The sequence below is a fragment of the Daphnia pulicaria genome, chromosome 1 (assembly GCF_021234035.1).
Source record: "Daphnia pulicaria isolate SC F1-1A chromosome 1, SC_F0-13Bv2, whole genome shotgun sequence".
Classification (NCBI taxonomy): Eukaryota; Metazoa; Arthropoda; class Branchiopoda; order Diplostraca; family Daphniidae; genus Daphnia; species Daphnia pulicaria.
Window position 1 is genome coordinate 7,911,969 of NC_060913.1, and position 24,253 is coordinate 7,936,221.

At 38.2% G+C, this 24,253-nt stretch overlaps 3 protein-coding genes and 1 long non-coding RNA gene across 11 annotated transcripts in view; 3 read left to right on the forward strand and 1 right to left on the reverse strand.

Annotated features, from left to right (window-relative positions):
• Nucleotides 1–305: 305 nt before the first annotated feature.
• LOC124350131 overlaps nucleotides 306–24,253 on the reverse strand; it is a 29,501-nt gene continuing 5,553 nt past the window's right edge. The window contains exons 4-11 of one of the 6 annotated variants that reach the window (XR_006920396.1): nucleotides 12,550–12,655; nucleotides 10,805–10,873; nucleotides 3,903–4,031; nucleotides 2,680–2,815; nucleotides 2,316–2,621; nucleotides 1,660–2,200; nucleotides 744–1,549; nucleotides 306–633 (exon numbers count right to left, since the gene is read on the reverse strand). This is a non-coding gene — a long non-coding RNA (uncharacterized LOC124350131). Of the gene's footprint in view, nucleotides 634–743; nucleotides 1,550–1,659; nucleotides 2,201–2,315; nucleotides 2,622–2,679; nucleotides 2,816–2,879; nucleotides 3,118–3,902; nucleotides 4,032–4,924; nucleotides 5,347–10,804; nucleotides 10,874–11,715; nucleotides 11,996–12,549; nucleotides 12,656–24,253 lie in introns of those variants that run through there. The other 5 variants (XR_006920397.1, XR_006920398.1, XR_006920400.1 and 2 more) reach the window with 5 other exon arrangements.
• LOC124345958 (calcium-dependent protein kinase 5-like) lies at nucleotides 6,116–8,436 on the forward strand. Its single transcript, XM_046798343.1, has 4 exons — nucleotides 6,116–6,416; nucleotides 6,495–7,015; nucleotides 7,084–7,196; nucleotides 7,262–8,436. Exons 1-4 carry the CDS (start codon nucleotides 6,196–6,198, stop codon nucleotides 8,366–8,368), a joined length of 1,962 nt encoding a protein of 653 aa, XP_046654299.1. The 5' UTR covers nucleotides 6,116–6,195; the 3' UTR covers nucleotides 8,369–8,436.
• LOC124345922 (putative ankyrin repeat protein RF_0381) lies at nucleotides 13,527–23,910 on the forward strand. Of its 3 annotated transcripts, none has more exons than XM_046798341.1 (4): nucleotides 13,527–13,818; nucleotides 13,893–14,398; nucleotides 14,463–14,578; nucleotides 23,034–23,910. In XM_046798341.1, exons 1-4 carry the CDS (start codon nucleotides 13,622–13,624, stop codon nucleotides 23,829–23,831), a joined length of 1,617 nt encoding a protein of 538 aa, XP_046654297.1. In that variant the 5' UTR covers nucleotides 13,527–13,621; the 3' UTR covers nucleotides 23,832–23,910. The 3 variants fall into 3 exon arrangements, with proteins under 3 accessions (XP_046654297.1, XP_046654295.1, XP_046654296.1); XM_046798339.1 differs by lacking the exon at nucleotides 23,034–23,910 and adding an exon at nucleotides 14,648–16,071; XM_046798340.1 differs by lacking the exons at nucleotides 13,527–13,818; nucleotides 13,893–14,398; nucleotides 14,463–14,578 and adding exons at nucleotides 21,869–22,191; nucleotides 22,275–22,786; nucleotides 22,856–22,968 and having other exon boundaries at nucleotides 23,034–23,906.
• Nucleotides 16,631–18,064, forward strand: LOC124349175. Its single transcript, XM_046799657.1, has 5 exons — nucleotides 16,631–16,912; nucleotides 17,005–17,104; nucleotides 17,171–17,440; nucleotides 17,567–17,656; nucleotides 17,742–18,064. The coding sequence occupies exons 1-5, from the start codon at nucleotides 16,832–16,834 to the stop codon at nucleotides 17,831–17,833; spliced, it is 633 nt and encodes a 210-aa protein (XP_046655613.1). The 5' UTR covers nucleotides 16,631–16,831; the 3' UTR covers nucleotides 17,834–18,064.

Genomic DNA, 24,253 nt, shown 5'->3' on the forward strand with positions numbered 1-24,253 from the left:
TTAAGATCCTTCCTGTAGTTAACTGGAGAAGCGAAGGTTGTGATGTAACATTCAGGTGCCTTAATGGTGTAGTAACTCAGAGCAGTGGAATACTTCGCAGCTTCAATGCAGTAGGTTGGAGCAGCCTCAGTAGTGAAAAATACTAGGGTGCCTTGGTGGTGTAGTACTCCGCTGCCTTGGTGGTGTAGTACTCCGCTGCCTTGGTGGTGTAGTACTCCGCTGCCTTGGTGGTGTAGTACTCCGCTGCCTTGGTGGTGTAGTACTCCGCTGCCTTGGTGGTGTAGTACTCCGCTGCCTTGGTGGTGTAGTACTCCGCTGCCTTGGTGGTGTAGTACTCCGCTGCCTTGGTGGTGTAGTACTCCGCTGCCTTGGTGGTGTAGTTCGGGAAATGGTAACGGCGGTGAAGTACTCGGGTGACTTGGTGGTGTTATACTTTGGGGCCTCGGGTGTAGTAATTCGGGACATCAGTTGTGGATTATACTCCGGAGAATTGGTGGTGAAGTAACCGGTTGTTGCGTATGTTGTTGTGTTATAAGAAGGCGGCGTTGCGGTTGTATCCATATTCCACCGAGACATCGGTTGACTAAACCAACAAGGATACAACATCCAACAGTAGCACGACGCCATAGTTAACTAGACGGTAAATAATTTAAACATCAAATTTCAACAATCACTGGCAAGTTAACGAATAGAAAAATAATAATAAAGTAATACAAAACTCCATGCAGAGACACAATATTTACCATTTGGTTGTAGTGTAATACCCGGTGGCCTTGGTGTAGTAAACAGGAGCCTCAGTTTGGTAGTAGCTTGGAGCAGAGTTATACTTAGTGAAGTAAACTGGGGTAGTGTACGTGATTGTGTAATGCGTGGCCTTTTCGGTATAGTAGTAGTTGGGGGCTTCGTCGTAATATCTAGGTGTAGCGTAGGTTGTGGTTTAGTTAACTGGAGCCTCGGTGTAGTATTACAGTTCAACGTAGTACGAAGGAGCAGCTGCTGTGTTGTAAGTCTGGGCTACGTAGCACTTGGTCGCCTCAGTTGTAGTTGTGTAGTTCGGGGCAGAGTAGTACTTGGATGCTTCGGTGTAGTAAGCTGGAGCAGCGTGGGTAGTGGTGTAGAAAGCTGGAGCAGCGTAGGTAGTAGTGTAGTACTCCGGTGCCTTGGTAGTGAAGTACTTGAAGGCCTCGGTGTAATAAGCTGGGGCAGCGTATGTTGGCTACTCCGGTCCTTTAGTGGTGTAGTACTGTGGAGCCTCGGTGTAGTAAGCTGCGGAAGCATCCAGAATCGTGTACCGGTGCCTTGGTGGTGTAGTACTTAGACGCTTCGGTGGTGAAATAATTGGACCCTCAATGTAGCTAGGAACTGAGTGGAACTTAGGGTACTCGGGATCCTCGGAGTAGTATACGGCTGTTCCGTGTTTTTATGTTGTGTAGTAAGGTGGTGGCATTGCGGTTTGACATCCGCCATACCCAGGAGACATCGGTACACCAGTGGTCGACCCAGCCATCATTCCATCAACCATCCGAACGCAGCACGACGCCATAATTAACTGTACAATTAATAAATTTAAACATTAACGTTCAATAATAACTGGCATAGTAACAGATAGTAAAAATTAGTACTAATACAAAACTCCACGTATAAAAACAGAATATTTACCCATCATTGCGACGGAGAAGGCAGTTGGTGACAATAAGTGCACTGCAGTTGTTGACGTGTCAAAGGTGCTCACTCGACTAAATTCTATCGCCTGTTCTCTCTCCTTTTATACGAATTTTCCTCACCCTGCCCTGATTCACCTCTTAAGCCTTGCATTACTGTACTCACTCCAAAATGATGCAACACGTGTCATTCTCACCCAACCTCTGCACTATTACACGATTCTCAACCAACCTCTACACCACCGCATGACAGTTTTACGTAATGTTCCGCCTGACTATCTAGCGTGAAGGAAAAGCAAACTAACCAAACCATCTGCAGGTTGACTTCGGGGAATTAGGAATCGTTGCAACGCGTCTCATCCACCAAATCGTCCTCCTGGCCAGCGTCTACAGCGTCAACGACATCGAAATATTCACCGGTGGGCTTGCAGTGGCTGGCAGTGACTCCGCTCAAAGACGCCGTCGTCAGCCGGACATCGACTGATTCCTGGCCCATCAGCTAGACACAACACCAAACAGCAGTATGACGCCATAGTTAACTAGACAAATCAAAAATTTTAACATTACTATTCAATAATAACTGACATATTAACAAATAGAATAAGTGTGGAATTATTCACAACTCCATGTAAAAATAACCAACAGAATATTTACCTGTATTTGCGACGGAAAATGCAGTTGGTGACCATAAGTGCACAGCAGTTGTTGCCGTGTCGGAGAAGCTCACTCAACTGAGTTCCGTAGCCTTTTCTCTCGCCTTTTATACGACTTTTTCTTTTTCTCACCCTGACCCACCTCTTAAGCCTTGCGGCTATTGTACCTGCTTGATAATGAGGTAGCACGTGTCGTCCTCACCCAACCTCTTCCCCGTCGCATGACACGTTTTACGTTTTTGTTTCGACCTTCGAGCGTGAAGAAAATGGCCTTTCCTTCTTTTGGTTTACGTTGCTGGGGATGGGTCTACAATAACCAAAAAAAAAATGAATACCAAATGGCTGAGCCTTGCTTGGCTTTGTACCTGCTTAATAATGATGCAACACGTCCAGTTCTCACCCAACCTCTACACCACCGCATTGACAGTTTTACGTAATTTTCCCCGCGACCTTCAAGCGTGAAGGACATGCAAACTGGCCGGCCCGTTGGCAGGTTGAACTCTACAATGGTAATTGAAAAATAATTAAGAAACACTGCATCAGTTGGAAAATGTTGAAAATATACCTAAATTTAACGTAAGACAATCTAAAGTAACTTACGAGTGTACGACTCTTTCTCCATCATCAACACAGTAAAGAGTTCGAATATCTTCTATTAGGTGTCGCTTTACGCGCTACCACTCCTCGATTGCTGTATAACAATTAAAGTTTACACTTACCCACTATTAAATAAATGGGTAATCTTGACGATCTTGGTAATAAACTTCACAAGTCATTGTTAACTATAATAAATTAGTGGCGCACGTCAGGTTGAGAATAGTCACATATTCTTTGCATAACAGTGCGCGATCGGCTGTTCTATTACAAGCGTTGGAAATTCCAAGTGTCTACTGGAAAATCAAAAATGCTAAATTGATAGCAGCTAAATGCTTGATGATGTTCGCTAGTAGTTGTCAATTTGTTGCGCTGGAACGCAACATGTAGTGCATCAAATTAACTAAAGCAAGATTCGTCAAAGTTATTGGCCCACGAAATCTAACTCATGTTGACAAGTGCAGTCTAGCAAATAGTTGCTGAGGCAACGGGTGATAACGCGCATGAAGTCATAACTAAAATTATTTCCCGTCAGCGTGATAATTTGATAGCAGCAGTAAAACAAAATGCAAAAGAAACCACAGACATGTTTCATCGTCTAATTATTAAAGGAAAAACTGCTTGTAACGTACGGACGCTGCCCACGGAATTTTAAGACAAATTGCTTGATCAACAAGAGTAAAAAGTAACGAATTGATCGCCGTCTAAATTGTTATTTTACGGGATTAAACCAGGTTTTCCGACGCTATCATTTACATATTGCTGGTCGTTTTCAATCGCTTTTATCTTAGATAGCATTTGTACAAAACACGTACAAGGTGATAAGGCAAGTAAGGCCATATAAGATTTGATGGGAGAAAATAAAAATGCTCTGCTTTTGAAAATCGGAAAACCTTGAAATTTCGTACCACAATAAACCGAAACTTTGGTCAATCCTCGGGCCGACCGAGGTAAAATAATGACGAGGGAAATAAAAAAAAATTTAGAATCTAACCTCAAAATGAAAAGAAGGTCCCCACGTCTCATCGAGCGCTGGGGGTGGTCATGGTTCATCGCGATGCATGAATGGCAGTTTTCATCCGTATGGAATTGTTGATTTACTCCGTCAATCCAATCCAGGAAGCTAGAGAATAAAAAAAACAAAAACCAGTTAAATAGAAGCATAATACAGATTCTAAACGCCAAGTAGAATGAGACGCCGCAACTTAAACGTGTTACTACATAGTGATCGAAAGCTTTCGCATAAAATGTGACTCAAGACAGAGTCGCAACGTTCAAATGCTGCGAAAACAATACGTTCTACAATTTTGCAAGTGGCCAAAGTACTGAAAAGAGTCTTAAAATAATTTTCAAAACTGTCTGACGATCGTTGCCAAAAATCGGTGAACGCAAAAGGCAAGGCTAGTTTTGCTGGTCGAGGAAGGGTAAAATGTCTTCGCATTCAGGTGATGAGGAGACAGACGTAATGCACGACAGTCTAAAGGTTAAATGCAAATAAAAAATCATCAGATGCAACCAGTGTGCCAATAGAAAACGTGACTGTCCCATGAACGTGACAAATTGAAAAATTCCTATCGCTACATCTAAGCGCAAGGTTCGCCAGTGCATCTTCCGCTTGCGATTTTAATCCGAACTACACGAAGTTCCGTTTAGAAAGAAAGAATTACATTTGACTTGAACGTGGCTTTGCCAAATAAAGTTACTCTACACATCTTGTAGATTAAAGGATAAAAACACCATGACTGTAAAATAGATTGGCTAACTTTTTGACGTAATGAATAGGTCATAACATAAACTAAACAACAAAGAACCTAAAGCCTTCATGACTAGGTGAAGCATAAAGCCATTTTTTTCACGTGATTCATCGTATGTGTTAAGTGTGCAAGTGACTACGGGGCTACAAGCCTACAAATGATTGTTTCATAGTTCAACCGTCATTCGATAACGAGAAAAGAAATAACACAAGCTTCACAATGTGAAAAACACAGTATAAACAATAGATAAAAAAAAACTCACGCTGCGATCCGACAGATGACATTCGTCGCCATTCCAATGTATATTCATCAGAAAACCGCACAAAACATGAGGAACTGTATCAATGTGCCCCGTACGATCTCTTGCATAGTTTGCCGATTTTGGAATTACTTTGAGTAAAGCACAGACCACGAAGATGTAAAGTATCCAGTTAACATTTCTATCAATGCACATTGCACAAGCTTTAAACAGTGCGACACTATGTTTCTGCTAACAGAGGACAAGTTTGAATAACATTTTTTTAGCACTAAACCAATTTGGAAAGCAGATTCGAAAGCTTCGTGCACATACACAAACGATCCAGCAACCCTGCAAACGACTACTGACTGGAAAAAGGGGTAGAGGACTAGGGGTAAGAACATGGAAGGAACGGCGGCCATGATGGATTCATTGATTCATTCTAACCCTCCCCCTCGTCTTGAAGACACTAACCCCTTTCCTGGGAAATTCAAAAAATTAGCGGGAAGACCGGAAGAGGCAATGGGAGAAGAGAATACGTATGGAACAACAATGATGCGGATTGAAAAAAGGAGTCAGATCATCACTCACGTATTTTTATAATTCAGTTAATTCAAAATCAAATCAGCAAATGTTAACAAGGTGAAAAGTTAACGCAAGAAGAGGCCGAATAGCTCCGAGTTTACAAAACAAAACCAATTTTCTTCTCATACGGGTTACCCACCACTCATTTTATTAATTTTTACTTTTTAGCAAGAACAAAAAATTGAATTCTTTGGTCATTTTAAATTAACTATAATTTGGCATGAACAATCTAGAATATGCTTGTAAAAGTACCGAACGTGATAATGCACATGAAGTGATAACAACACATATTTGTTTTCCATTGCCACGAGAAGTTGATAAAAAAAACAGTGTAAATACATAAAATGAAAACGAAACTATCTTGGAACTATTTTTTAGTTTAAATAGTATAAAATTCACACGAGGTAAAGTGTGTTTCAGGTGCACTTGCACTTGAACGCTACCTCATAAATTTTTTGAACAAATAACTCGACTAAAAATGGTGTAAGAATAAATAATCTTCGCCATCTAGATTTTTTCAAATGTTGGATATTTCGTCTGTTGTTTTACCTGATTATCTAAAGCACTATCTTTGAAAAATTGCTTTCCGTTATCATACACTTTATGACGGTCGACTGCATTTGCGTAAGATTCGTTCGAAGCAGCAAGTCACACTGTCAAACCATTCCTAACAGCCTTCGCATTCGTGCTGAAATGTCGTAGTTGCGATAATGTTTCAAAACAACAACATGAAAATCCAATACAATAGGGAAGTTCCATTAGGAGAAGGTGGCTATGGTACAGTGTTTCCAGGAACGTTTCAAGGCCGAGAAGTGGCAGTCAAAAGAGTTCTCCTTAACATGGCTAACGGTAATGAAGAAGAGGCTTTAAAAAAGTTAGATCACCCTAATATCGTCAAACTCTTCCATGTTGAGCGCACCGACGATTTCATGTAAGTTACCGAAATTAAATTACTGCGTTTTTAAAGGTTATTGAAGATAATGTGTGCAACTGGGCACGTCTTGTATAGGCTATTTGCTTTGGAGCTCTGCACCGCATCATTAGATCAGGTATTTCTAGGGCCTGATCATCCCAAAAAATACAAAGGGCCTAAATTGCCCTACCATTTTGAAGTTTTCTTACAATTGGCTTCGGGTCTCGAGTACGTACATTCCAAGAATTTAATTCATCGAGACATAAAGCCGGAAAATGTTCTCATCTCGGTCGACTCCAGCACTAATACGCAAGACGTTAAGGTAACAATGAAATGGGCTGATTTTGGTCTATCCAGGGCTGTGAATGAGCGAGGGACATACCCGATGAGTAGTGGAGTGAAAGGAACAAGAAACTGGTACGCGCCCGAGTTGCTTAGACTACTTCAGGAATCTCAAACGGGTAGGCAGCGGCAACTCAGAGGCACCGTAAAAAGCGACATTTTTGCACTAGGCCTCGTCTTCGCTTATCTTTTGTTAGAAGGGCAACACATTTACGGTTCTAATGAGTTTGACATTCCTAAAAACATCTTGGAGGGTACAGCGATCAATACGAATAGTAAGTAGAGCCTATTAACGTTAAAAAACAACATTTGAACGGCAATTAAACATGAAATCATTTTACAGAAATAGATCGATCGCACTACGCATATGATCTTGTTACCGAAATGTTGAAAAATGAAGCCGAACGAATATCTTCATCAAATATTGTTGATAGACTCAAATCAGAAAGAGATAAGGTAAACATTTTTACATTAAATTTGCAAAATCCTGCATACCATCACATTAATTGCTTTCAATGTAGCTTGCAGAAAAAGAAAAGGAACTATTTGAACTATGTAAAATAAGACACCCAGCTACCTCCATAATCTTCCCTTGGATAAATCAAAACGAAAAGTTAAAAATGTTGATCCGGCAGGGGGTTGATGTGAATAAGAAAGACCAGAATGGAAACAACGCACTCCATTTATTGTGTTGGAATAATTCAAGTGAAAGAATAATCGACGCAATCAAATTATTAATCCAACTGGGGATCAACGTCAATGAGAAAGACAAAGACGGATACAACGCACTCCATTTATTGTGTTGGAATAATTCAAGCGAAAGATTAATCGACGCAATCAAATTATTAATTCAACTGGGGATCGACGTCAATGAAAAAGACGAAGACGGAGAGAACGCACTTCATTATTTGTGTCGTAATAATTCAAGCGAAAGATTAATCGACGCAATCAAATTATTAATCCAACTGGGGATCAACGTCAATGAGAAAGACAAAGACGGATACAACGCACTCCATTTATTGTGTTGGAATAATTCAAGCGAAAGATTAATCGACGCAATCAAATTATTAATCCAACTGGGGATCAACGTCAATGAGAAATCCAACTACGGATACAACGCACTTCATTATTTGTGTCAAAATAATTCAAGCGAAAGATTAATCGACGCAATCAAATTATTAATCCAACTCGGGATCAACGTCAATGAGAAATCCAACTACGGATACAACGCACTCCATTTATTGTGTTGGAATAATTCAAGTGAAAGAATAATCGACGCAATCAAATTATTAATCCAACTGGGGATCAACGTCAATGAGAAAGACAAAGACGGAGCCAACGCACTCCATTTATTGTGTTGGAATAATTCAAGTGAAAGAATAATCGACGCAATCAAATTATTAATCCAACTCGGGATCAACGTCAATGAGAAATCCAACTACGGATACAACGCACTTCATTTATTGTGTCGAAATAATTCAAGTGAAGGATTTATCGACGCAATCAAATTATTAATCCAACTCGGGAGCGACGTCAATGGCATCGACGTACGATCATTATTACGGAAAAATGAAACTAAAAATTTTAACGAAATCATAAAACTCTTCGACGAAGCATCTCTTACATAAATATGTGTGCCTGTATCAATCATGTGACGTGTATCTAATAAAGGGAAATATATTATTTGAACTGTTGACATTTTCCAAGAAATATTTGACGTGAAACAGCTGACAAAGTAATAATTGAGAATAAGTTATGTTTCAGAAATTAAAACCCATTAAAGCTAGTAATAAGGCGGTGAATACATAACTATCCCACTTCATCGACTGTGAAGGCTCAACGACTTCAGTAACAGGTTATTCGACGCCGAAACATTGTCACAGTTCATCAGCGGCAACAAGAAACGTTAAAATGGGAGAACAAGTCTGGGGATAAATATTGCCTCTTGAAATGTTTCACGATAATGAGTTATGACCGATTATTGCTGATTCCATCGTCGTCGTTAACACGTTTCATTATCACTCAATTAAAACTTTGATTTTCCTTTATTATTCTGTCTGCTAAATGGTAAAAGAATTGGATGATATTTCTCAAGCAGTACACAGAAGAAACTGTGAAATATTTGCTGGTGTTAGCGGGAAATCTTTTCTCAAAAGAGGCTAACTACCAAAATATCTTGGCTCCGTTTCAAAGCATCATGCACGTCAATCTTAGTTTCAACTGTGCAAGGCCACCCTTCAAAACATCACTTAAAGAATATATGAATTGATTTACTCTTAAAAATTGCTCAATCAAAGTTCAGAAAATAAAACGCATCGATCACCAACATTTTGTCGATTATGCTTTGTACTCAATATTGAAACTTACTATTGAAATATTTTCATTCAACTCAAATCGCCTAAGTCAATGGCTTCGCAATCAATTAATCGCCCATCAAATCGGTTTAACCGATAGAGTCGCCCTATTTCTTTGTGCGGAAGCGCTTCAAGACTTTGGGTTCGAACTTGCCTTCTCCTCGCTAGCTCGCCTGAAAAAAAGAACATTTCACTAACTGTACGAGGCGATTGCATTTGATAATTAATTTTACAGTGGGGCTCTCGCACACAGACAACAACAATTGAAAACGTTTTGTGGAACACGTAAAAAGAACTCGAAAATTTTACGTAAGAAAATGGCAACGTAAAACTGCAATCCGTCAAAGCGCATGATCTGTGGTCCTGCCAATTGTTTTTAATTAAAAATGTGTTACTTCAACTGCAAGTCTCCAATCAAGCGTAATCTTATAAAACACTCAGTTAACAGAACAGAAAAAAAAATTCAAGAAGGAGCAAAAGTAAAAGGACGAAACAGGTAACATCAAAAGCTGGCTTAACAATCAAGGGAGAAAATGACCCGATGATTTTAGCAAGTTCATAATACGCACCAAATGTCACTTGAAAACGACTTTAAACGCACAAGTTGACGCCAACACAAATAAGCTTACCGACCTACTCGTAAGCTCCCAAATACGTTTAAATGATCAGAGTCAAGGCACAGTTGTGGGAAACCCAATCATTACAGATCGTAAAGGGAGTGTTCGGCATTCAACTAACGTCACATGAACTCCCTTCCGTTTCGTAGTAAACGGTATTAAATTCGAAGGATCTGGCGGTCACTCGAATTCGAACTGCAATCCAAACTCAATCTGACAGATTTCAGAAATGTGCCTTTTTTATCACATAGGCTATTTGCGTGTCAGTGAGTAACGGAATAAAAACAAACAGAAACAAAAATCGAAAAGATACAGAACATCAATCACGGACTTGAAGACTACAGGATTCCCTATATCGGCACATGCTGGAAAAAGGTTCGCAATTATTGGTTGGCATGTTTAATAAATGAGACTCCTAGGAAATTCAGTAACATTTAAAAAAATTCGCCAAAAGAAAACAACCTGCTTCGTCCAACGTGACATTTCGAAATGGAAGCAACCACCACCATTTTCGATAACGATGGATGTGGCATCTAACTAGATCCCAGGAGGATCCCTAATGATAAGCAGCGTATATCCTGATCTAGAAGACAAATTTTGTCGTGCGCCACGTCATTTGGCAACATCTTTTGACAAAGGGATTGAGATTATCGATGTTATGCTTGGTGACACGGGAGCCCAAATCAACCCTTTCCTTTACATAATTGCGGACAAAATGCGCTAAACTGCACAATATTTAACGAGCATGGACTAATCGAGGAACTGAAAACAGTTTGGGAGGACTGGAGGAAAAAATCTTCAGACAAAAAATAAAAAAGGAATATGCCATAAAATCAAATAAACAGCGATCAGGCCGAGCGCAAAAAAAAACAAATGACCCGGAATTTCTGAATTCTATGCGATATGTTCAAGACGAATCGGATGAAAAGAAGTTTGGATTTTACACGAGATTGACATAATTTCTTCTACAATAAAAAGTCAAGTCATACTTCTCCCAACTGTCAAATAAACTAACCATCTTGATAGTTCTCGTAAAATTAATTCTAGTTGGACTATAATCGCAAATCTTAATGTGAGTAGATTTTCTTCTTACCTGCTGCACAGCGTACCTGGTCAGACATTTTCTCCTTCCCAATCAGCAAGGTCTTACCACCGACGAATCCTGTTCAGGAACAAGAGAAACCAAGGCTTAGTTACATTCAAATATTGTCGATAACTGAAAACAAGTCAACAGGTTACTAATAAACCAAAGTGAAAATATTTTAATGTCATCCATTTTACTGACGGTAACTGAAAGAAAAGAAATTGAATATGTCTTATTTTAGCGGTTGGTGTAATTGAGTTAACGCAAGTGAACCTACTGTGCCGTGGTACAGTGGTAGGCGGAATGGCTTAATAATTAGCTCTTCAACTGGCTTCATATAAAGTTAGTCTAAACACAAAAGCAAATGATCACTGACAAGAGAGTAGACCCGAAATAAATCTGATTGAATCAGCACAATGAAGTTTACGAAAGATGAGTTATTAGATGACATCAATTGCCAAAATAAAACTGGTTCACACTTCACACTCCGTGGTGACTCCAAATGAAAAGGAGGACTGGTAATAAGCAAATAGTCCGCCATCATGGATCAATTTCATCTCTCTACCTCCAATTTCAGATAATTGGCGGGCAAATCCCTTCCTTTCCCACAATTTCGTAAGTTAGTAAAAATGGCTGTTTATCATCGTTGGCTCGTATGAAAATAATTTTTTAAAAGGCATAAAAAAGTGAAATCAACAGCATCAAATAATTAATTTACTTCAATGGTCCGTGCATGGAATAGATAAATCTATGTGTAAAAAACTGCCAGCTTAACTCCGAAAATGATGGGCTGTTGTGACTACATTAAATCGGGCATAACGGCATTTGAATATCAAAATTCTTTTACTTAGGCTAACTTAAGAAAATGTAGAGATTTGCTATCCTACAAAGCTTAACAAATAATAAGAACTTGATTCCACCGTTTAATCTGGACTGTTTGCTGAGCGTCACCTGGATTATGTCCGTTATGGAAGCCCGTCGAAGCACATGCACAGACTACGAAGGTGTGAAGTATCAAGTAAGGACTTCTGTAACCAGTTTCGTAAAAGCAAAAACTTCAAACAATGCGACACTATGTTTCTGTTAACAGATAACGAAAAGTTTGAATAAACTTAACAAATTTTGTGAGCAGATCCGAAACTCGGAAACTTCATGCACAAGTGTTCCGGTCGCCATTCAAACGCCAACTGACTGAAAAGGAGAGGTAGGGGTAAGAAAATTTTTCCAAAAGATCGGCGGCCATGATGGATTCATTCTAACCCTCCCCCTCGTCTTGAAGACCCTAACCCCTTTTTCTGGGAAATTCAAATAATCCGGGATTGTTGGAACGACACGGGTCGACCCGAATAAGTGCTGCGATCTATTGGTCAGATGAAAAGGCTCGTCTGGTGTAACGAATTTATCGCCGTCTACATATTGTTATTTTCCAAACTGTATTAAATGCTGTGTGTTTTACGGCATTGGTTATTTTACCGGATTAGTTCAGGTTTTCTGACACTACAACTCAAATAAAGCTGGTCGTTTTCGATCGCTTTTATCTTAGACAGCATTTGTACAAAACGCGTAGCTAACAAGGTGATAAGGCAACTAGGCAATTATGGCCATAAGATAAGATCTGATGATAAAAATGCTCTGCCTTTGAAAATCGGAAAACCTTCGAATTTCGCACCACAGTAAACCGAAACTTTGACCAATCCATGGGTCGACCAACGTAAAATAATGACGAGGGAAATGATAGAAATTGAAAATCTAACCTCAAAAAGAAAAGAACGTCTCGTCGAGCGCTAGCGATGCATGAATGGAAGTTTTCATCCGGATGGAATTGTTGGTGTACTCCGGCAATCGATCCAACGGATGAAACTAGAGAATAAAAGAGACAAAACAAAAACTGTTAAAAAATAATAATAATCTAAACGCAAAGTAGAATCAGACGCGGCTACTTGAACGTATCACAATGTAATATACACCTTCCACATGAAACGCGATTCAAGACATAGTCACAACGTTCAAGCAGCGCGAAAACAATACGTTTTACAATTTTAGTACTGAAAAGAGTCTTAAAATAATTCTTTAAACTGTCTGATGACCGTAGCAAAAAATCAGTGAACGCAAAAAGGCAAGGCTAGTTTTGATGGTCATGGAACGGTCAAATGTCTCCGCATTCAGACGATAAGCAGACTGTAAAGACCGATGCGATCGGTGTGCCAATGATGTTTTTAACTTATATTCATGCATATGCAAATACTGTCGCACGCATCATGTTGAGGTATATTTCACACATGTTGTATTGCCCATGGAATCGCTCCAAGCGTTTGAATGCCCAAACGATAAGAGTAAAGTAAGAAGTACAGAATTTTTTTGTATTGAAAGTTGAGTCATGAAAACTTACTAGCTGTCGAGTCGATAAATTAGCAAAAATAGATAATGCTACACTATTGCCATATTTTTTGTTTCGACTAGCATCGATTTTACCGAAGGAAACAGGTTGTCTAGGTGATGCATTTGAACGAAAGCTCACTCAAATTTTGAAAACAAATTTTGAATATCCAATAACTCGATTAAAATAGATGCAAATATTAATCATTTTTCAACGAAAAAAAAAACGGTTAAAATGCATTACATACGGTGTGTGTGTGTCTGCTGTGCTCATTATTTTACCCGATTATCTGAGGCCCTATCTTAGATATATCGTTATCAGCGTCGGTCTACAGTAGATCCGTTCAACGCAGCAGTAGATCATCATCTACGACACCACTACTAACGGTTTTCACATTCGTGCTGAAATTTTAAAGCTACGCCTAAGCAGATATTGCTCTGAATTGCAATATGGAATTCGATAGTCAAGTTCGATTAGGAAGAGGTGACTTCGGTTCAGTGTTTTCAGGAACGTTTGAAGGTCGTGAAGTGGCAATCAGAAGAATCGAGCTGATTGACGCCAGTGATAATGAGGAAGACGCTCTGAAACAGTTAGATCACCCCAACATCATCAAACTCTTCCACGTAGAGTGTAACAAAGATTTCAAGTACGATATAAAAAATTCAATTATAAAATTTTTAAAGGTAATTGAAGAGATTAATGTGTTCATGTCTTCTACAGGTTCATTGCTTTAGAATTCTGCGAAGCATCATTAGATAAGATATTTCTAGATTTTAATCATCCTCGAAAATATATTGGCCCTAAATTGCCATACCATTTTGAAGTTTTCTCACAACTGGCTTCCGGTCTAGAGTACATACATTCCAAGAATTTAATTCATCGAGATATAAAGCCGGAACATGTGCTCATCTCAGTCGATACCAATAGGCCAGACATTAAGGTAACAATGAAATGGGCTGGTTTTGGTCGGTCCAGGACAATAGGCTGCACGAAGCATAGTGGAGTAAAAGGAACGAAATGTTGGTACGCACCCGAATTGTTGCAAACGCAACTACTTTTCGGTTCATCGAACACGATTGGGCAGAATACAGGAACCGTCGAAAGCGACGTATTTGCTCTGGGCCTCGTCTTCGCTTATCTTCTCTTAGACGGACAGCACATTTACGGTTTTTTTGAGATTGACATTCCTAAAAACATTTCGGAGGGCCGAGCGATCAACATGAATAGTAAGTTGAGCCTATTAACGTGAAACACAGAACTGAATTAAAACGTCAAATTATTATTTTTCAGAAATAGAACGATCGCACTACGCATATGATCTTGTTACCGAAATGTTGAAAAACAAACCTGATGATCGTATTTCTTCATTAACCATCGTTGAACGGCTAAAAGCAATACAAGTTGAGGTAGTATTATTGTGTTAATTATATATTTGTATAATATACTTTTTTTCTGGTAATAATTTCAATATATAGCTTACAGAAAAAGAAAAGGAAATGTTTACATTATGTAAAATGAGGGAAACTGAAACCGTATTATCCTTATTTTTCCCTTGGACTCATCCAAACGAAAAGATAAAAACCTTGATCCGACGGGGAGTTGACGTCAACGCGAAAGATAGCGAAGGAAGCAATGCACTTCATTTATTGTGTCAATATAATTCAAGCGAAAGATTATTCGACGCAATCAAGCTATTAATCCAACTCAGGATCGATGTAAATGAGAAAGACAAAGACGGAAGCAATGCACTTCATCTATTGTGTCAATATAACTCAAGCGAAAGATTAATCGACGCAATGACATTATTAATCGACAGCGGGATCGAAGTCGATGAGAAAGTCAAAGACGGAGACAACGCCCTCCATATGTTGTGTAGGTACAATTCAAGCGTAAGAATAATGGACGCAATCAAATTATTAATCCAACGGATCAATGTCAATGAGAAAAACCACAACGGAATCAACGCACTCCATTTCTTATGTGCTAATAATTCAAATGTAAGATTAATCGACGCAATGACATTATTAATCCAATTCGGGATCGACGTCAATGAGAAAAACAACAACGGAGACAACGCACTTCACATGTTGTGTTATAATAATTCAAGCGACAGATTAATCGACGCAATCAAACTATTAATCCAACATATAACCGACGTTAATGAGAAGGACGAGAACGGAAGCAACGCACTCCATTTGTTATGTTTCAATAATTCAAGCAGCAAATTAATCGAAGCAATCAATTTATTAATCGAAAAGAAGATCGACGTTCATGGGAAAACCAACTACGGAAGCAACGCACTCCATTTGTTGTGTCGTAATAATACAAGCGAAAGGTTAATCGACGCAATCGAATTATTAATCGACTTCGGAATCGAAGTCAATGGGGAAGTCATAGACGGAGACAACGCCCTCCATTTGTTGTGTAGGTACAATTCAAGTGTAAGATTAGTGGACGCAATCAAATTATTGATAAGACTTAAGATCGACGTCAACGGGAAAAACAAAGACGGAGACACCGCCCTCCATTTGTTGTGTAGGTACAATCCAAGCGAAAGATTAAGAGACGCAATCGAATTATTAATTAAATTTAAGATCGACGTCAATATGAAAAACGTGATTCCAGCGAAAGAATAGATGATGCAATCAAATTATTGGAGATTCATATCAATGATTCCAACGTGCAATCTTTTGTACAGTAAAATAGTTTCAAAATATGTTTTGATTAAATTATTATAAAATTCTTCGATTTAGCATTTTTTACCTGAATTCATTGATATTATGTGTACCAGATATCGTCATTTATGCATCGTGTACGCATCTTAGTTTTATTTTAATTTAAAAAGAAGTTAAGGCCTTACTTTAAGATGTTGACTATAAAAGGATAGTGAGCGTGAGCGGTTACATTTTGCAAAAAATTTTTAATTCAAATCAGTAAGCAAAATATTAATTTGTGAATGAAGCTGTTTTGAGAAATGAAATCCAATTGCAATTGAATACATAACATACATACATAATTTATAAATTGTTAATTCTCTTAGCGCGGCTTCTATAGCTAGGTAATAATTATTGAAAATCAGGAAACTATAGTATTTTGTCCTCGATTTTAGAGGACTCTATACTTTTACTTATAAAATTAGAATGACTATTGGCCATTGAAAACCTGTGAAGTGTGGCAAGAACGGTTGGCCATAACGAAGAGCTTACAAGAATAATGGACAATCTGAAGAAACAAAAAATATTAAAAATAGGAGAAGTAATTTTTTTAAAAATAACTAATTACTTATTCCAAAAACCAACTCCATAAAAAGCAGTGCCAAGCATAGGTATTTTGATTTTTATGTTTTAGTCTTTTTGAGATGTCGGATTTTGAATCTTTTCCAGACCTGGCAATTCAGTTCAAGATAAGATTATAGTTGCAGCCATTTTTTATTTCGTTATCTATCAAATGATCCATTTTTTTTCCTGCTCAATAACCAAAACATTCAACAAACTGTTTCACGTATTTACGAATCCCTAAATAATTTGTGTTGTAGCTACCGACAGTTGTGCTCATTAGAGCGTTACTCCGCGTTACTCTATAAGCACAACGTGAGGTTTGTGAGTCTAATATCAGTTGTGCTTGGCTTAAACCGTGTTCTTTTCTTACTCAACATTGAAATGGAAAGTTTATTGCCTTTGAAATTTTTTTTTTCGTGCTCGCCGCAATTGGCCACCAAGATTGTTGGCTCCATATACTTGGTACGTGTGGACAAAACCAGTTAAGATTTTTCCATTTCACAAAAGACAAATGAACAAATTCTTCCCATCCTTTGATGTTGTGCTGTTCTTAGCTAATTGGATTTGCAGGAATTATATTATCCATCATGGCATATTCAAATGACAACTCCTTCGATAATGAGCCTATTACTAATGACACGGATGATACTCAAGGTCAATTCAATACTTTTTTTCCCCCCATATTGGCTGTAATAAAACTTAAGACTTTGAAAATTGTAGATAGTGAATTAGAAACCGGCGCTGTATGGCTGCAGCTGCAGAGCTTCCAGTTCGTTGTTTCGATCGTAACTTTTCTGTTCGCCATTTGTGTTCTGATCGCCGCCTGGATGAATAGTAGGCGCCGGCTATTTTTATTACCTTGGCTGATTTTTCAACCCTTATTCACGATGATTGGATTTATCTCTACGGGATACTATGCCTTTTGGTATTGGTGGGATCGAGACATTACTATGGGAATAGTTTACTCTGCAGCATGTTTTTTTATTGCAGGTACTGTATAAACTTGTTGAATTTAAATCACTTTCCTCACACACTTACGTCTAGTAAATATATCAGCATAAAAAGCCTAATCTTACGTGTAAACCCTGTTTCTATTTTACTACACCCATTCTGCAGTTATAGGCGCCATCTGTTGGAAAGTGATCAAAAACTACTATAAGGAATTGAGAGAACCTGACAAGAATAATAAGGACAGTTCTTCTGAAGGTATGAATTTAAATATGGTCGTTACATGCATACGACGTTGCTTCATCCGTTAAGCACTCATAATTTTTCTTTTAAAATTTTTTAGAGAAAAAACTCATCATTCCTCAGACCGATGTTAGAAAACCTAATAACGGTGGGAACGTAAGGGTGAAAATCGACAATTTGGAGTTTAAATAGAGCGCCATCGCGATTCTCTATTCCATCATCATATGGTGTAGCAGTGACGAAAGTTTTCTCATTATTTAAAAAAAAAGTAAACGAAAAGTAAACATGAAATGCTGTATCGTTTGCTTTTAATGTACAGAGCGAAGAGCCAGTCTGTTTATAAAAAAAATAACAAAACTATTATTGATATGCCATCTTCTGCAACGAAATGGATTTTGCTAATAAGTTGAATAAATATGGAATTTCAACAAGTACGCCGAAACATTTTCATTTCAGCAGCAACAAGATACGTTATTTAAAGGTGAGAATCGAATTTGGGGAAAGACGGAAAAGTATCGCCCTTTGAGCGGCTCACGATTACGACCAATAATAATGCTCATTTCATCATTAAGACATGTTAACATGACTGGAGTTCAATTCAACTTGGATTTTCTTTTATTCTTTTGCTGAGGTGAAATGATTGGATGACATTTCACAACTACAACAGAGAAGAAACTGTCAAACATTTGCTGGTGTTGGCATACATTCTTTTCTGGAGAAAAGCCTAACTCCAATAATATCTTGGCTTCATTTCAAAGTATCTACATACATCCCAATCTTCATTTCAACTGTGCAAGGCCATCCTTCAAAGCATCACTTAAAGATAATATACTGTAGATTGATTTCTTTTAATAAGTGTCGCAATCTATTAGTCAGATGAAAAGGCTCGTAACCCATATACGCTAGGCTTGAGCAAATTTTCGATTGAAGCCATCATTCGAGTTAATCATCATCAATAAGTTGTTGATTGTGCTTTAAGGCACAAGGCAATCTGTTGCAACACATTTTTAAAAAGAACACGCAAGAAATGTTTATCTAATCGAACCATTCCCGCTAACGGCCTGTCCGCCTGCCCCGTCGAATGATTACATCGCGAAATGCTTCAGGGCGACGAGCCTTTTTTTTTTATTCCCCCCTCTCGGTTGGTATCGTTTCGTCTTCCGCAATTAGGCAACCGCATTTTATTTTTAGATCGCTACGTTACGTCTGCTATTGCCTCGCCGACCGTGTGTGCTTAGGGCAGCGTGCAACATCTAGTTACTCGTTCTATCACCTCTGGTAACTGGTAAGTGCCAATTGACAGAAAGAAATTGTGTCCAACCGAAACAAAACTATCAATTATCGAAATCATTCGTCTGTTGTTCGAAAAGGAAATGGACGTCAACTTCAAGAACAACGAAGGGTGGAAAGCTCTGTACTTGTTGTGCCGATATTACGAGCGGGAAAATTTATTTCAAATAGTTAAACTGCTCCTAAGACGGGGGATCGACGTCAATTGCGTCAAACGAAGGGTGGATCGCCCTTCATTTGGTGTGACGATTTTACAAGACAATTTGATTTTGCTGCTCGATTACGACATCGACGTCAACAGCAAGACGAAAGAAGGTTGCAACGCCCTCCATTTCGTTTGTCGACAATATTACCAGAAAGAAAATTTAGTCGAAGTCGCTGAATTCCTTCAGCGGAATCTCAGTCAATTGCAAGAACAACGAAGGAACGCTTTACACGTTTGTCGATACCAACAGAAAAAGAACATGATGGACCTTGTGCCACTTTTGACTCGACACAAAATCGACAACAATGCGGTGGGCCGGTGGCAACTTGCGGGGATGTAAATAGTACTCGGTTTTAACCACAGTCAGAAAAAAGAACATTTCACTAACTTTACGAGACGATTGCACTTGATCATTAATTTTACAGTGGGGCTCTCACACACAGACAACAACAAAAATTGTTTGAAAACGTCACACGTAAAAAAGAATTCGAAAATGTTTACGGAAGAAAATGGCAACGAAAAACTGCAATCCGTCAAAGCGCATGATCTTTGGTCCTGCCAATTGTTTTTAATAAAAAATGTGTTACTTCAACTGCAAGTCTCCAATCAAGCATAATGTTAAAACACTCGGTTAACAGAAGAAAGTTCTGCCAATAAAGTCAAGAAGGTGCAAAGTAAAAAGACGATACATGCTACTTCAAAAGTTGGCTAAGTAATGAATGGAGAAAACCACAAGATTACTTTAGCATTCATACGCACCAAATATCGCTTGAAAACGACTGAAACGCACAACTTACGTACCGGTACACACAAATAAGCCTACCAACCTAATCCCAAGTTCCCAAATACGTTTAAATTATCAGGTCAAAGTTGCGGGACACCCAATCATTTAAGGTCGCAAAGTGTTGAATGTTCGGCATTCAACCACCGTCATATGAACCCCCTTCCGTTTCGTCTAACAGTAAATTCGAAGGATCTTGCGGTCACTCGAATTCAATCTACGATTCCAACGAATTCCGACAGATTTCAGAATTTTTTTTTCTCAATTATTTGTGTGTCGGTGAGTAACGGTAACGGAATAAGAAACAAAAAAAAATCGAAAAGATACAGAACATCAATCACGGACTTGAAGACTACAGGATTCTCTATATCGGCACATACTGGAAAAAAAATGTTCTCAATTATTAATTGGCATATTTTAATAAATATGACTGTCTTCCTAGGAAATTCAGTAACATTAAAAAAAAACTCGCCAGAAGAAAACAACCTGCTTCATCCAACGTGACATTTCGAAATTGCAGCAACAAACACCACACCAGATCTCAGGAGGATCCCTGATGATAAGCGGCGCATACCCTGATCTAGAAGACACACTTTGTCGTGCGCCACATCATTTGGCAACATTCTTTGACAAAGGGATTGAGATTTTATCGATGGTATGGATGACCCAGATCAACCCTTTCCTTTACAGAATTGCGGACAAAATGCGCTACACTGCACGATATTTAACGAGCATGGACTAATCGAGGAAATTGAAAACAGTTTGGTAGGACTGTGGAGGAAAAATCTTTAGACAACAAATAAAAAGAGAATATGCCATAAAATCAAATAAACAGCGATCAGGCCGAGCGCAAAAAAACAAGTGACCCGTCATTTCTAAAATTTCTATGCGACATGTTCAATACGAATCGGATGAAAAGAAGTTTAAATTACATGTGATTGACAGAATATCTCCTTCAATAAAAAGTCAAGTCATACTTCTCCCAACTGTCAAATAAACTAACTATTTTGATAGTTCTCGTAAAATTAAATCTAGATGGACTTATCTCAAATCTTAATGTGAGTAGATTTTCTTCCTACCTGCAGCACCGCGTGTCATCGTTCCTGTCCAGCATCAACACATCAGTAAAGGGGCCGTAGACCTAGCCAGACATTTTCTCCGTCCCAATCAGCAAGGTCTTTCCACCGACGAAACCTGTTCATGAACAAGAGAAACCAAGGCTCAGTTACATTCAAATATTGTCCATAACTCAAAATAAGTTAGCAGGTTACTAATAAACCAACATGAAAATATTGAAATGTCTGTATGCCCGTATGTCCTTATGCCAATACTAGCGCACGCATCATCATGGTATATTTTAATTTTGCACACGCTGTAATGCCAATGGATTCGCTCCAAGCATTGGAATTCCTAAACAATAGTTGGAGAGTAAGAAGTGCACAAATTGTTGAATTGAAAAGTTGAGCACGGTAATGAAACTAGCTGTCAAGTCGATAAAATGAAAATGGAAGAAATTGGTTACTATTTAAAAAATAAAAAAAAGGGTGATTCCAATTTCTTGGCAGCTGTTTAAATTTACTTATTTGGCAACCACAATCTAGAAAATGATTGTGAAAGGAATGGATGATGAAACATAACATGATAACATTATATTTATTTTCACCACCGCAAGAATTTGATAAGGAAAAGTTTAACTACACTATTGCCATTTTTTTTAGTTTAGCTTAGTATCGATTTTACCAGAGGTTTTAGTGATGCATTTGCTACCTCACTAAGTTTTTTTTAAACAGAATAACTCGATTAAAATGGATGTAAAAATAATCAATTATCACCGTCAAATTTTGTTCATATGCATTGGATACGGTATATCTGCTGTGTTCATTATTTTACCTGACTATCTGAGGCCTTATCTTCGAAATATTGCCGTCCGTTATCAACATCGTTCAACAGCAGATCAGTTCAACGCAGTAGAACACACTGTCACACCACTCTTATAAGAGTTTTCGTATTTTGTGGTAGAATTTCAAAGTTACGAGTAAGCAAATTAGAGATTACTGTTCTAAATCAAAACATGGAAATCGAATTCAATAGTCAAGTTCTATTGGGAAGAGGTGGCTTTGGCTCAGTGTTTCCAGGAACGTTTCAAGGCCGTAAAGTGGCAATCAAAAGAGTTGAGCTAGTTAACGCCACGGATAACGAGGAAGAAGCTCTAAAACAGTTAGATCACCCAAATATCGTCAAACTCTTCCACGTAGATTGCAACAAAGATTTCAAGTATGGTACTAAAAACTCGATTATAAAATTGTTAGATTGTTAGAATTATTGAATAGCTTAACGTGCACATGTCTTTCATATAGGTACTTCGTTTTAGAGCTCTGCACTGCATCATTAGATAAGATATTTTTAGAGCCGAATGATCCTCAAAAATACAAGGGTCCTAAATTGCCATATCATTACGAAGTTTTCTTACAAATGGCTTTGGGTCTTGAGTACATACATTCAAAGAATTTAATTCATCGAGATATAAAGCCGGAAAATGTACTCATCTCAGTCGATACCAATAGGCCAGACATGAAGGTAACAATAAAATGGGCTGATTTTGGTCTGTCCAGGGCCGTAAATGAACGAGGGTCATACACGATGAATAGTGGAGTAAAAGGAACAAAATGCTGGTACGCCCCTGAATGGCTTAAACTACTTTATTGGCCACCTACCACAAGAGGACAGCCCAGAGGTACCGTCAAAAGCGACGTATTTGCTCTAGGCCTCGTCTTCGCCTATCTTCTGTTAGACGGCCAACACATTTACGGTTCTAATGAGATTGACATTGTTAAAAACATCTTGGAAGGTAGAGCGATCAATATGAATAGTAAGTTGAACCTATTTACGTTAAAAAAGCACATTTATACGGCAATTAAACGTTAAATAACTTTTTCAGAAATAGAACGATCGCACTACGTATACAGTCTTGTTACCGAAATGTTAAAAAATGAAGCGGAACGAATATCTTCATCAAATATTGTTGATAGACTCAAATCAGAGAGAGATAAGGTAAAAATTTTTACATTACATTTGCAAAATCCTTCATACCATCACATTAATTGCTTTCAATGTAGCTCGCAGAAAAAGAAAAGGAACTATTTGAACTATGTAAAATAAGACACCCAGCTACCTCCATAATCTTCCCTTGGACAAATCAAAACGAAAAGTTAAAAACATTGATCCGGCAGGGAGTTGATGTGAATAAGAAAGACAACAATGGAAACAACGCACTCCATTTACTGTGTCGATTTAATAATTCAAGCGAAAGATTAATCGACGCAATCAAATTATTAATCCAACTCGGGATCAACGTCAATGAGAAAAACAACAACGGAAACAACGCACTCCATTTTTTGTGTCTTAATAATTCAAGCGAAAGATTAATCGACGCAATCAAATTATTAATCCAACTCGGAATCAACGTCAATGAGAAAACCAACTACGGAAACAACGCACTCCATTTTTTGTGTCTTAATAATTCAAGCGAAAGATTAATCGACGCAATCAAATTATTAATCCAACTCGGAATCAACGTCAATGAGAAAACCAACAACGGAAGCAACGCACTCCATTTCTTGTGTGGTAATAATTCAAGCGAACGATTAATCGACGCAATCAAATTATTAATCCAACTTGGGATCGACGTCAATGAAAAAGACAAAGACGGAAGGAACGCACTTCATTTATTGTGTCGATTTAATAATTCAAGCGAAAGATTAATCGACGCAATCAAATTATTAATCCAACTCGGGATCGAAGTCAGTAGCTCGAATGTCGCTCTAATAATGATCGACGTACGATCATTATTACGGAAAAATGAAACTAAAAATTTTAACGAAATCATAAAACTCTTCGACGAAGCATTTACATAAATATGTGTGCCTGTATCAATCATGTGACGTGTATCTAATAAAGGGAAATATAGAATTGAAACTCTTGACATTTTCCAAGAAATATTTACGTAAAACAGCTGACAAAATAATAGTTGAGATTAAGTTCTGTTTCAGAAATTAAAACCCATTAAAGCTAGAAATAAGGCGGTGAATACATAACATCCCACGTCATCGACTGTGAAGGCTCAACGATTTCAGTAACAGGTTATTCGACGCCGAAACATTGTCCCATTTCAGCGGCAAAAAGAAACGTTAAAATGGGAGAACAAAACTGGGGAAAAGTATTGCCTCTTGAAATGTTTCACGATTATGAGTTATGACCGATTATTGCTGATACCATCGTAAGATACGTTTCATCACTCAATTACAACTTTGTCTGCTATGGTAAATGAATTAGATGA